Genomic DNA, 13,584 nt, shown 5'->3' with positions numbered 1-13,584 from the left:
CATAAGAGCAACCCATAGCAATAATGAGGTCAGACGCTTAGCTGGGATTTGCTTTCTTCATTCTCCATTATATCTCTGTTAGACTTACAGCTGGTTATGTGACAGCACTGGAATAGTGGAGTACAATTTAATACAACTCACAATCTGCTTGTGCTGTGTGTCTGAGGATGACTGGCTTATAATTCTAGACCTTCAGGCTCATCTTCCACTCACATGCCTCAGTATGAGATACCAGGGTCAGTGCTACTGTGGCTGAAATTCATTTGCTCTATAACATAATGAAACTTTACAAACAGGACAGTTAAGAAATAACTTTATGGAGACAACATAAGAAAGAGAGACATACAGAAGGCAATAAGAGAAGACAGAATAACAAAGGTCTTACTAGCTGTTGAAAGAATGTTTTGGTGCAAGGAAGTTGAACTAAGCTGTGAAAAGGAGGAGAGAAATGGCAGAATTACATATTTGGAGGTAAGAAAATGGGGGAAAGGTAGGAAGAAGAAAGAGAGGGGGAAAGCTGAGACTGTTTTAATAGTGCTTTACTTTGTTTCTTAAAGAAGAATATGCAGACATCAATAATTCCTTTTGCCAAATGTTTCCTTTAACTGTTGCATGCAGAATTTACAGCAGCATCAGTATCTTAAGCTTTGCTTTCTGATCTTCTTGAGAAAAAAATATCTTTCTGCTTTATCGGTCACATAAAGGGTATGAGTTGAACATTGTTGTGAGTGATAGGAAGATCCCACATTGTCTATAATGAGTCACTACTCATCAAAAGATCCCAAATGATAAGCTGTGTGAATAGTCCTTGCATACTCCACTTCCAAAGTGAAATACTGTAACCCTGATGGAAGTAGGTTCTGTAGCTCTTCCATTAGGTCTCCAGTCCCGTTAGGACTACCAGTATCCCCATTTCACTTCTACTTGTCATGGACGAGGACATGGACAAGGACTCTGTGTCTGTGCATCACTTTTGCCATTCTAGATTTTATCTCTTTACAAGCACTTACGTCCTCCTGAATTTTTCTTTCTCTCCTTGTTTAGGAGTTGCTCTTGTATCAGAGGTTCAGATGTCCTCCCCATTTCTTTTAATCCAGTCCGGATCAGCGAGTGCCCTGCATGGCAGGATCTCTGTTGTTTTCCTCCAGTTTTAGGGACTGTGTGTCTTAGTTCCTTGTGATCCCTTTTTTTTTAATTTTTTTTTTTATTATATCTTATGTGAAGAAGTATGTGTAGCTCTTCTGGGAAGTAAAGCAGAAATGAGCCTTCCTTACACTGGGGGGGTGTTAAAAGATGCAGTTTTCTTGTTATTTGATCTGTAACAATTATGCTCCATAATTGTTCGATTTCTCCTCCATTTTCCTTCCCCTGGATTTCCAGCTCCCCACAAATCCATACAGTTTTGCCTGTTTATGCATAGAACACTTGGATAATTAAAGAGAAGCAAATGTAAACTATCAAAAGTGTGGAATCCATTCAAGAGGTGAGCATGTATGCATAGGCCTTATACCCACACTCTTTCTTCAAGCATAAAGCCTTCTGGTTGCCTGTGGTTAGAGTACCACCCAGAGAACCACTCAGTCTTTCTCTGAAGACATTGGAAGTTTGGTGGGTTTAGACCTTTTACATTTAACCCATTTTCTATAGAAGTGTGTTCTAGCAGGTAATGATGAATACTGGTGCATTTATGCCTTCTCGCTTGAGTTTTTTTGGCTCAAGTCTGTAGCGCTTTGTCCTTGATTTATGTTCATCTGTTATGATAAAAAAGGCTATTCAGTACCTTCTTCTCATGAAGATTGTTCTACCTAGTTGTGATAAACAAAACAGTCTTGTGTTTTAAATAATTTTCTCAATCTTCCTCATGTATATATAGTGGAATTTGTCTTTCCTCTGTTTTTTTACGTTCTTACATAGATGTTATTTCAGTATTTGTCTCAACATTATGTTCTAAAAAGAGGAAAAAATCACCTTCCAGTTTCAGTTTATTTCTGCTTGTGCATCAAAAAACTGCCGCAGCAGTTTCCCCACTCTGCCACACCATGAACACGTGTTCAGTTTCTTCTTTGCTATGAAACCCAAATCATTCTGGATTCTGACTTTCCAAGATACATCTTTCTGGTTTTCTGAGCTTGGCACAAGCTTCTTATCCAGTGTTGAAATGCAATTTGTTTGAATGGGCCTGATTCATCAAGCAAATCCATCCCTATTCATATTTTTATCACAATCATCTTTGTGTGATCTGCACATTTTGTTTCCTTGACAATCACTGAAAAATTAAACATACCTCAGTTCTGTGATACCTTATTTTATACAATTCATTTTATGTCCTTTCTTAGTAAATAGTTCTTACCTTGTCAGTCTTTCATTCGTTTGAAGTTGTTTCATATATTGTCCTTGTACAACATCATTCTATTTCTGTTATTTTTTAGAGATTCATTGAGCAGAGTAAGTAGGCTGTTTTAAGAAATTATATACCAGTGTTTGTACATGTCTTTGTTAGGTTTCGAGTATTTTTTTAACTTCATAGCACTTGTTTGTTACTGTATCTAGATAAATTTCAAACAAAAAATACTCTAATGTGGCAGCTGAATTTCTGTTAGGTTTTCCCTACATGGAATAAATTAAACATAATTTTTAAAGTTAATCTATGGCCTTGTTCAACCAGCATTTCTCTTTCTAACTTTCTCTTTTTCTGCTGTTGTCAGTCATGAAATAATCTGTAACAGTCTTGCACTGGATCCTTAATAATGTCAGACTTTTAATAGTGGTAAGAAATTGACTGAATTTTACTACTGCGTACATGTTCAGATTTTTGCTATAAAAATTCATATAAAAATTATTTTCCTATTAAGTATTTCTCTTCTACTATTGCTTCATGCTTTGTACAAAAAAGTTGCATCTCCAAAGAGATATAATATTAAATTTATTTGTAAAATATATATATGTATACAGAAATACTTGGATTTGTCAGGAGTAGCATGAACTTCTGTGACATATTTCCTAAAGAAAACAGTAATACTCACTTTACTTACATGTATGTAGATTTTTACTTTTGTTGCAGTTCATGGTAAAAGATTTCTTCAACCTTCCTTCAATTTAGAGAAAATTCTATGTAGGAAATACACTACAGTATTATATCAGCTTACAAAATGTGAATCTAAATGAGTTTAAGCTCTTAATACTTCAGAAGAGTTGTGATTATTATTGCATTAAAGCACCTGCCTTATACGTAAGGCAGAGCTGTTTGTACTTAACAGCACTGAGCCTCTTGCACGAGCTGAATTGATCCCTCCAAGGTTATGTATTCTACAGACATGATATTCTTGTAAACTAAATGAAAGCTCTAGAGCAAGTAAACACTTGCTAGAATATGTTCCCTTCCTCAGAATATTCTTTTTGTTGTTCTCAAAAATGGCTTTCTAAAAGGTGCTGAAGTCCAATTTTTTAAGGCAGGCAATTTATTAATAAGATTTTTCTGGAGAATATGTTACGTCCAGACCAGTCCAGTAGCTTTGTGCTGGCACAAGTGCTGTAGAAGGACAGTGATGCTGAAATTGAAAACGCATCTTTCCATGCCTTGGATTATAGTTTTTCTCTCTCTGACTAAATAGAACAAATGAAGTTGCATATTTTTTAAATTGAGTTGCTTTACTTTGAAGTGTTAAAACGAAGTATAATCTTCTTGCACAGGATCGAGGAGATGAATTTACTTACACTGGGAGTGGAGGTAGAGATCTTTCTGGCAATAAAAGGATTGGAGAACATTCATTTGATCAGACATTAACACACATGAATAGGTAAGTTTTGAAGATAAAATTAAAAAGCATTCTAAAGCGAAGAGATGAGTTATAGTGCTTTAATTTAAACCAGCATTTTGCTGTATTCATTCACCCCTGTACATGCTGCTTTTATAAACAGTGGTGCCTCTTGCTGCTAAGAGGCTTTTTATCAAGCATTAGGTTTTGTTGATTTAAAGAAACACACACACACTAAAATATTTTGCTGTATTGCTGGTGCAGCTAGTACTCATGTCTCCTGTTGAAATTGCGCTACAATTTCCTTCAGGGGACTCTGTTTCAATTTAATGAGAACTTTGTCAAAACTCTTGGGTGAAAGTTTTATATTGCAGGTGTTTCTTTTTAAATTTCTTCTTCAATGGTTAAATCAAAAAATGTAAGTAGGAAGCAAGCATGTTCATTTTCCCATGTTAAATCTTTTCCATTTTGTTACCCCTTTCTTCCATCATAGTTTTCTGTGAAAATCAAGGAATTAGGGTGTTGCTTTATCAAAAACAGGTGCTTGAAAGAGAAAATATATGTCCAAAAGATTAAGTAAACATTTCCTTGAGGTCATTTTACATTCTCTAAAAGCCTGCCAGAACAAGGAGTTCTCCATCCTTTTCTGTTTCTGAAAGCGTAATTTCTGCTAATGCAACTGACCACTTAACACCTATGGGGTGTGGAGATAGGCCAAGACCTTTTCTTTGCCACATTTGCTTTTAGGTAAGATCTGCTGCTGTGAAGCCGAGTGGAAAGGGAGTCTTCCAAGCTTTTTGTGGTGCTTAGATGGGAGAGGGGAAAAGCTTGACATGGCTGCTGAAGAGGCAGGGAGGGAGACAGAGAGGGAATGTGATGTGAGCAAGGGGGGAAGGAAGATGAAGGTAGGTTTAGGCAATAGGTTACAAGCATATTTAGGGAGCAGAGTAAACTTGCTTTAGGAAGAGAATTAAAAGTTGGATTCCCTAGTGTCAGCATTTGTTTGCTCTTAGCAGATGAGAAATCCACTGGTGAAGCTTGCCTTGTAGCTTTGCAGGCACTAGTGCACATGGAGTGTGACAAGGGGCAGCTCTCAGTTACTGGTTTTGATACAAGTATTCAAGCATTTTGATACTGAAAGTTATGATTCGTGTAGTTGAATCAGTACTGCTTTTTCTTGTCCAGTTATTTTTCCTTTTTAAAGTTTTGGTTTTGTATAAGCAATTTCACTGTATGCCCGTCTCATACTGTTCTGTACCATGTGGGGTTTATACTCATAACACGGCTGTTTATAAACCCTATAATTTCTTCAGTTCTGAGATCCATGGTTGGTTTGGTTTGAGTCTGATTCCGAAGGGTTTTCAATCCCTGAACAAACTACGCTGTGGCAGTAGAAATACTGTTCATTACGGCAGCTTGGCGTAGTAGGTATTCATGCTGTCTCGCTCCAGGTTTCTGGAAGAGGGTCTTGGTGGTAGCTAGTGGGTAAAGGGATCTGCTTGTCCTTGAGTTAGCTACTATTACCTAACTCCTACTCTGAGGCCATTTATGTTTTATGTGAGCGGTTTCACTTAATTTTTAGAGGTTTTTTGAATGGTTACTATGTACTTTTTTTCTCTATTGTGTTTTTCATCATATTCATTGCTTTTGTGTACACACTTATAAAGCCTTAAAATCTGCAGTTAATGAGGAATAGTGATAGGGAAAGTTTGCCTTTTGTTATATTTTTCTTTTAATTCTCTCAGTGCTGTTTAGGAAGGGATTATTCTAAAAATGAATAATATTGAATCTAAAAGGATTGGTTTGTTTTATTTAGAAATATCAGCTGATTTTTCATCTGAAACCTTGACAGCAAGATTTTTTGTGTTCCCATTTTTTTTCTTACCATACCTGGTAGCATATATGCCATTGCATCCGTTGGTTCTGCCGTTTTTAAAGACTATACTGAAAAGTTCTGTGCTGCTTGATACAGCATAATTAGACAAGTGGAATAGATATGACTTAATTACATTAATTCTCAAAAATCTGTTGAGTGAAGTAGTCTGGTTTATGAAGACTTTAAATCTCTTTCTAGGGCATTGGCCCTTAACTGTGATGCCCCACTGGATGACAAAAATGGAGCAGAGTCTAAGAACTGGAGAGCTGGTAAGCCAGTCAGAGTAGTGCGCAGTTCAAAGGGACGGCGAATCAGCAAATATGCCCCAGAGGAAGGCAACAGATACGATGGCATTTACAAGGTACCTCGATTTCTCCTGAGTGCAACATAACATCTTTCTTCAGCTAGTTCAAAATACCTCATATGTATTACATTGCAAATGCATCATTATTACTTAGAAATAGTTCTTTTTTTCTCCATGATAGCTTTTTAGCCCTAGCTTATTCTGTGAAGAACCAAAATGAAACTATTCAGAGCAGTGATAATAGAACATAATCTGTAATAGGATATATAAAGTTGAATGTGACAGCTACTTTCTGTGAGCTTACTGAGTCATATTCATCCCTGGAAATCAAATAATTTCCTCACTCCTTCCAACTATATCCTAGCTTTTTGTGTGTTTAATGACTTCTCAGCTTCTGAAATAAAGGTGCGTGCCTTTTAAGAGCACTGTATTTATCAGAAATACAAAAATTTCTCACCTGAGGGAACAGCTGCTGTATAATATATAATGTCATGGATAAATTAGTCTTCTCATGTCTTCTTAAACAATTGAAGCATGACTATATGCATGTGTTTGGCTTGTGATAAAATAATGGCAGTAATTTTATATTGTTGTTTAGGTGGTGAAATATTGGCCAGAAATTGGAAAATGTGGATTTTTAGTTTGGCGCTATCTTCTGAGGAGAGATGATGTTGAGCCTGCACCTTGGACTTCAGAAGGAATGGAGCGGTCAAAGAAACTGGGTCTGAGTGTACAGGTTCGAATCAGGACTCGCTGAGTTGTTTTTATTCCTGGTTCCAGTAAACGAATTCCAGAAATAGAAATCAGTTAAATTGAAGGCCCGTTTTTTCCCCTGTACTTCACTGTGGCAGGATTTAATGCCAAAAACCACTACAGATTATCTGCAGACTGGAAGAATCCTGTAATAGTGGCACAGCAGAAGGAACGGTGGATGAAGCTTTCTGCCTTAGCAGTGAATTGTTTTGCATATATGGATTGGAAAATGCAGAGTTTGAATCCAGTTTTGTGATCCTTAAGCTGGAAAGAATTTCTACAAGCCACTGTTGTTATAGTTGAGTCTGTCTGAGAAATCGAAAAAACTGCACATTTTTATCTATTTTTCTCTATATATGACTGAGGAGTTTGTGTAATTAGTGTATTCAGAATTAAACTGACCTGGGAGGACTTGGGCATTGCAGAATCCATGTAAGATGTGAAGAATCAACATACAGTTTCTTTTCTTAGCAAGACAATGGTGTGTCTTACAGCATACCATCATCTTCAGCTTTGCCTGATTTGTATAGTCGATAGGGCATGGATATGGGTATGGATATCAGGTTCCTTTTAATACAATCAAGTCTGGATTAGATTCTTTGACTTGACTACACTTTCTTAGTAATAGATACTGAAATGTTTTCTCCATCCTGTAGGGTTTTAAACATTATTTTGTAGTTGTTATTTAAATATGTAGTCACAGGGTTTTAAAGTCTTTTAGAAATTAGTCTTGTTGGTACTTGGGAATTTCTGTATGCCAATGGATTTTGTTTTAAATCTGTACTGTTTTATTTTAGTATCCAGAAGGTTATTTGGAAGCCATGGCTAGCAGGGAGAAGAAAGATAAGGTTAAAAAGCAAGCTGTGAAACACGAGCCAACCAGCCAGAGTAATGGAAACCAGAAAAGGACAATTCATGATGGTATTGCTTTTTACCTTCTTAGCATTCATCAGCAAAGCCTGTCATGTTACATTTATTAAGCCAGCAGCGTGAAAACTTTGCAGAAATATGAAGTTATGTGGAATGCTAATGTAAATGGATAAGCACATGCTCTGTAATGAAATACTAGTGTAGGGACCTTATCCTATTTACTGTTCTTAGGGAGTTTTTTTCTCTTAAGCTCTGTAGAAAAATGAACAGCCTTCTGTGCAGCTGTGTGCTGCAGTTCAAAACTATGCTGATGAATATGAGTTGGAATAGGGATTTGATTGCCGCAATCCATGAGTGTAATCCATGTTTTACCCTTCTAGAAATAATTTTCTCTTCCCCTTCTATTAGTTCAAACTAACATTCTGTTGTTACTGTGTCTGGTGGTCATAATCTTAAGCAGGTATAGAGGAACCTACAAATACACCCAAAGCCATGAGGATGGGAGATGGAGGGAAAGGAGAGGCTTTCCAGCTGACCCAAGAGCAGCAGTGGCTGATTAGAGAAGACTGTATGAACCAGAAACTGTGGGATGAAGTACTTGCTTCTCTTAAGGAAGGACCAGTATGTTTGCTGCATGCATAATTTTTAATGTTTACCTTTTATTTGGACTGTTAGGCGAAATCTTGAGTGTCTCCTGAAACCTGATTTGCATGTTGAACTTCTGCTGAATATAGACTGTCTAGCATTATTTTTATTTCTAAGACTTTGATTCCAAGAAAACAATCCTCGCTTGTACAATTTGCTGTTGATGGCTTGGTTTACGCTAGCTTAATAGAGATATTTCCTTGCTCAAAACACATTTTGAAGTTAGAAGTGGCCTTTCTTTTTATTTTCATTTTTGAAGGGAGCATGTTTTCTCTGAAATTACAAATATTTTTTTGTGCTGTGCTGATGTGAGAAATCAGACAGGAAGATAATTTTAGTCACTACTTTTTGTTTAGAAAGAAACAGAAAATACAGCTTGCTAGCTTTGTTTAAACAGAGTATAGAAGTACTGTCATCTTCAGATTTAGATATGAAATGAAAATACTTTAATCCAAATCTAGATTATCCCATTTTGTCAAGAGGGAACCTTAAGTAAGAGAGAAAATACATTCCTTCCCCTAAATGTCAAGAAAATAGCAAGGGTAGCTCAAGATTGAAGAGACTATAGACACTTGCATAAAAAAAAGTCCACAAAAGGAGCGTCTCCTAAAATATTATGTCTTACAATGGTAATTAGTCTTATAGATGTCAAGGTCATGGTTATTTTAGCTGTTTTGTAGAAGAAATCAAGGTACTAAGAAGTCAAAATAACTTAATAAAACTCAGCTCAGTGAAAACCAAAGCATTGGTTGCAAAGTGGATATCTAAAAATGGACATACATAATTAGTTTATGTGAGAGTTACCAGTAGCTATTCATGGTGTGTCTGTAACAGAAAAAGCACCTATAACTCCCTGTTCCTCTACTCATAATAGTAGTTTTTGCTGTAATGCTCTTGCAGTTGTTACTGGGTAGGAACCGTGTAAAGTTACACACTGTTACCTGTCTTCTGTCCAGTGTCTGTAATGACTAGAAGGAATTCCAGCTCTTAAAATTGTGCAGGATGACAGGCAATAGAGATATGTGTCTGTAAAAAGGAGAAAACAATAATTTAAAAGTAGCTGAGTTACTGAGAGGTCATTCTTCTACAGATTCTTACTGATAATTTTGATAAGATTTCCATATGGTTCCAGAGGCAGAGATCTTTCAGGGACATGCAAATTTCTAGCAGCAGCTAACAAACATAATTACTAAATTTTCTGACCTATGTTAAGAATCAGGCATGAGGGGCCCTCCAGTCTGTTTCATTTTGTTTATAACAATACTCATACAAACAAGTAAATAATCTTTAAAACATTAGTTCTCTGATTTGTGGAAGAGCAGGGAAATGAAGCAGTTATGGACCTGCTTTCTAATTACCTTTAGAAAGCTGCACTCATGGATATGGAGGACTTAACTTCTGGAAGTTCATTGTCTTTTATGTAAATAAGTGACATTTATGAGAGCTGTAATAGTGCTTGTCTTTTTTATTCCTTTGCCCGACACTAGAATTTTCTGAAGAAACTGGAACAATCCTTTATGTGTGTCTGCTGCCAGGAGCTGGTTTACCAGCCAGTGACAACAGAGTGCCTCCACAACGTCTGTAAAGTAAGAATAAACTCAGTCTTGCTCTGGGCTGTTTGCTTGGATCTGAAACACCAGTCACCAAAGCCGTGTGTTTTGTAGGAAGACAATAATTGTTGCCTAACATTCTGAGCAAAAATATGCAACAAGTTTGCATTTGGTGATTGCTGTGTAACCGTATTTTTGTGTAATAAAGCATGGAAGTACATTTAGGATTGTTCCTGATAGACATAATGAGTGAATGTTACCATTGCTGGCGTTCCTTTGTGATCGGTAGAATTACAATAGGAATTGGTTTGGTCTAGGAGCTAGATGTTGGTACAGTAACAATAATTATTTTTTTTTACATAGTTAAGGAATAAAACCAGATTTTATAATTGTGTTGCACACTTATTATTAAAGGAGTGGTTGAAAGGATGCAGGGAGAATACAAGAAAATTATTTGGTCTTACTTGGAGTAAGTTACGTTATCTTGTTATTTCAAATTCTTGGTGGTGTTTGTCTGTGGTAGGAGGGCCACAGAAGTCAGTTTATGACACATATCTTAAAATCTCAATTGCTTGGATATAATATAAGGAGTATGGAATCCAATTTGTACTAGAGTTAATTTTTGTAGTACTAGTGTGTACGGAATCATGTGCTGAATTGTGCCTGTCCGAACTGTGCCTGCCATACCTGGTGTTTCTGCCTGAGAGCCTGAAAGGATTCAAACTATTACCATCCTAGTACAGTATCTGATAGTGCAGGTTTGCTGTTCAAGAAGGTATGTATCACTCCAGTAAAAATCACTGTGTTGTTATGGATGGCCTGCAGACATAGAATGATTCTGGCTCCTTAAAAACATAAAAACTGTTGTGAAAGGGTTAATAATTAGAATTATGGAAATTGGAAGACCATGGAGAAGAGAAAGCTTTATTTGTGAATACAAAATAACATCCAGTTAAAGATGTAAGGAACAGTTTGGTAGGAAGATGCTGTCGCTGTTTGGGTACAGATCTGCCCTGATAAATTTCTGATACTCAGCTGAGATGCTTGGTCTCTCTGCAGCCTGTAGTAACCTAGTAAGGAGGGCAGCACTGATGATAATGTGTTAGAGACTGTATGATTCTGCGTACGCCTTTAAAGCTTACAGAATCTCATCTGATGAGGTAGATGTAGATGATTATTACATAAACTGTATACCTGGTATACTCACCTTCCTCTTGAAATGAAAGTCTGGAAGACTGTAGCAATCTAACCGTGAAGCTAGAAGGAAGCTACAGACGTTGCTTTGGTTCACAGGAAGGCACTTGTGGGAATTAAGGGGAAATCTCAGTAGTGATTTGGTTTAATTCCTCCCAAGCTCAATGTTTCGTATCCCAGCAGGAAGCAGTTCACTTGTCAGGACATTTTAGTCGTAGAGGCAGAGGCAGGCGCCACAGGGCTTGGTAATGACTTCCTATTTTCTGGTGTTAGATCAGATTGCATCTTTGGTTTATAGTGATTCTTCAGTTTTTGCTGGTTGAGGAGTCAAACAAAGTTCTCACAGTTGACTTCTCTGTCTTTGTGTGTCCTAGAGTTGTTTACAGCGCTCCTTCAGAGCTGAAGTCTTCACCTGCCCTGCCTGCCGCTATGACCTGGGAAAGGGCTACACCATGGTTCCCAACAAGATACTGCAGACACTACTGGACCAGTTCTTCCCTGGTTACAGTAAAGGACGATGATGTGCTCAGATCCTTCCGTACTTCTCCCAGTGACTTTATAGACAGTAAAGGAGAATAAACATGGGAAATTCAACAGTGGACCAGCCAGCTTGATGGGACTCAATATCTTGTCACATTTTGAAGCAGCTAACCCTCTTCCCCTCATAGCCATCTTTTTGGTGTAGTGAGAACTCCAATTCTTAGCTGTCTTTTAACATCAAGGGTAGTTTTGGCCAGTTAACAAATAGTTTTTAAAGGAGAAAAAAAAAAAAGCCTCAGCTCTTACTGGCCTAGCTGATGCTTAATTTATGATTTGTTTTTTTTGTAACTACCTCAGGACAGAGGAAAATAAATTGTGGGGATGACAAAAAGTTAGTTAAGTTTTAGCTACACACTGCCTCCTGAATATTAGTTGTGCCTGGTCCATGTGGTTTGATTTACAAAAAAAAAAAAAACCCAAACCAAAACAAAAAACAGCAAAAAAAACAGAAACAGCACTTAAACCAGCTGGATTAAAGAACAGCAAATTCTGTGGTGTGCATAATCCTTTTTTGTCTTTTTCTTCTGTTATGCTGTATTTTTTTGCAAGAACAGGCTGATTTTTAGTCTATTTTTGTGAGCTTCATTGTGCTTTTCTTGTATCTTATGCAAGTTGACTACTAATGACTAATGAGAACAATATGAATGCATTGTTGCTGCATTAGTGTGAAGTGATCTGTGTTTTTTGCACTTAAAGAGGGTATTCAAGACACTCTAGTTGTGTAAAAAATATTTCATATTAAAAAGCCACTTCTGTATTAGTTAAACTGTATGCTTTTAGTAGGTCTTGTATCAGTGGCAATACATCTACACAGCATTGAAGGCAGTGCTAGCTTGGAGAGGGTTCAAATCGCTTCATATTGTGATCTGAAATTTTATATACAATATATCCCCCCCCAAAATATACCTTATTAAATATTTTATGATTCAGAAAAGTTGCTAATGTTGTTTTTACTATTATCCACTTATTTAAATTATAACATTTTAATAGGATTTTTTTTCCAGTTTATTAAATGCTTTCTTTTGGGTGGGCTTCTTATTTTTCAGACATGAGGCTTTATATTCCTTAGCTCATTTCACAATGAAAAAAACATTGTTCATTAAGAAAAAAAACCCAGCCTGACATCAATATCCATGGCCTCACACTTACTGTAGGGCAGCAGCTGTCACGTAGCTGCTCTGGTCTCTGCTGAGCATTTGACGAAGCTTGTTAGTGCTCAGTCCGTGTACCAGAGTGAGAGGCATCCCTTCGTGCCCTGCTGGTGTTGGCAGTGTTGCTGCCAGAGCCGGCTCGGTGCAGCTGGGAGCTCTGGGTGCCCCACACAGCCATTAGGCAGATTCCCACAGTGGGATGGGACTGCACTGACAGCCTGTAACCTGCAAAGTAGGCATATATAGAAGTATATATGGAAGTACATGTGTCATTCTCAGTAACTTAAGGTCTTGCCCATACCCGTGGTGTGGTGATGAATCAGTCATCGAGATGTACGTGGCAGCGCTGTTTCTTGTGGCTGAAAGTTAGCTTTGTGGCTTATTCACCTCATTGGAAGTACGTAACTTCTCTCCCTCCCCCCAGTCTCCCTCACATTCTACTTAGGTTTTCAGTTGCATCCAAAATACCTAATGCTGGTACTACCCCTCATATATCAAAAAAAGGTGTTGCTGAACAGATTTGAAAGATGTAATTACTCAGCTTTTTCTGTGCTTACTGGAATGAGGGTTCAGCCTTTGTCCGGTAGGTGAATTGGCATTAGTGTTAAGCATACAGTTTAAAAGAGCTGTAGACAGATTCTTATATCCTGTTGAACTTGTTTTGCAAAACAGTAGCTCAGTATTTTATGGGGAAAGCAGATGTAATTTTACCTTCATAACAATCATTGCATCTGTGCAGTAAGCATATAGGATTTGTGGCTTTTTACTTTGTAGTTGAGTGCTGTAAAATATTTTATAGCTTTTAATGCTTTTTTCCATTTGATAGCTTTTACCAGTTAATTGATATGAATTTGCCAGTTTGAGGTCAACAATGGTAAGTTCTCTTCTTAATACAAGAATACGTAAACTGATTTTTTAATATGTCTTTTAAGTGACAGACACAATC

The 13,584-nt window shown here is 37.2% G+C and overlaps 1 protein-coding gene across 4 annotated transcripts in view; it reads left to right on the top strand.

Moving 5' to 3' along the window:
• The window catches only part of UHRF2 (ubiquitin like with PHD and ring finger domains 2), a 98,308-nt gene extending 85,890 nt beyond the window's left edge, over positions 1-12,418 (top strand). For 2 of the 4 annotated variants that reach the window (XM_055790515.1, XM_055790517.1), the window contains 7 exons: positions 3,691-3,797; positions 5,830-5,992; positions 6,534-6,671; positions 7,486-7,609; positions 8,019-8,179; positions 9,691-9,789; positions 11,322-12,418. In XM_055790515.1, coding sequence (XP_055646490.1) covers positions 3,691-3,797; positions 5,830-5,992; positions 6,534-6,671; positions 7,486-7,609; positions 8,019-8,179; positions 9,691-9,789; positions 11,322-11,468 — 939 coding nt within the window. In that variant the 3' untranslated portion in view covers positions 11,469-12,418. Of the gene's footprint in view, positions 1-3,690; positions 3,798-5,829; positions 5,993-6,533; positions 6,672-7,485; positions 7,610-8,015; positions 8,180-9,690; positions 9,790-11,321 lie in introns of all 4 variants that reach the window. The other 2 variants (XM_055790514.1, XM_055790516.1) reach the window with 1 other exon arrangement.
• Positions 12,419-13,584: the final 1,166 nt, after the last annotated feature.

This window comes from Falco peregrinus, chromosome Z (assembly GCF_023634155.1).
Source record: "Falco peregrinus isolate bFalPer1 chromosome Z, bFalPer1.pri, whole genome shotgun sequence".
NCBI classification, from domain to species: Eukaryota; Metazoa; Chordata; class Aves; order Falconiformes; family Falconidae; genus Falco; species Falco peregrinus.
The sequence above is the reverse complement of the archived record's forward strand: the minus strand, read 5'-3'. Positions and strand labels throughout refer to the sequence as shown.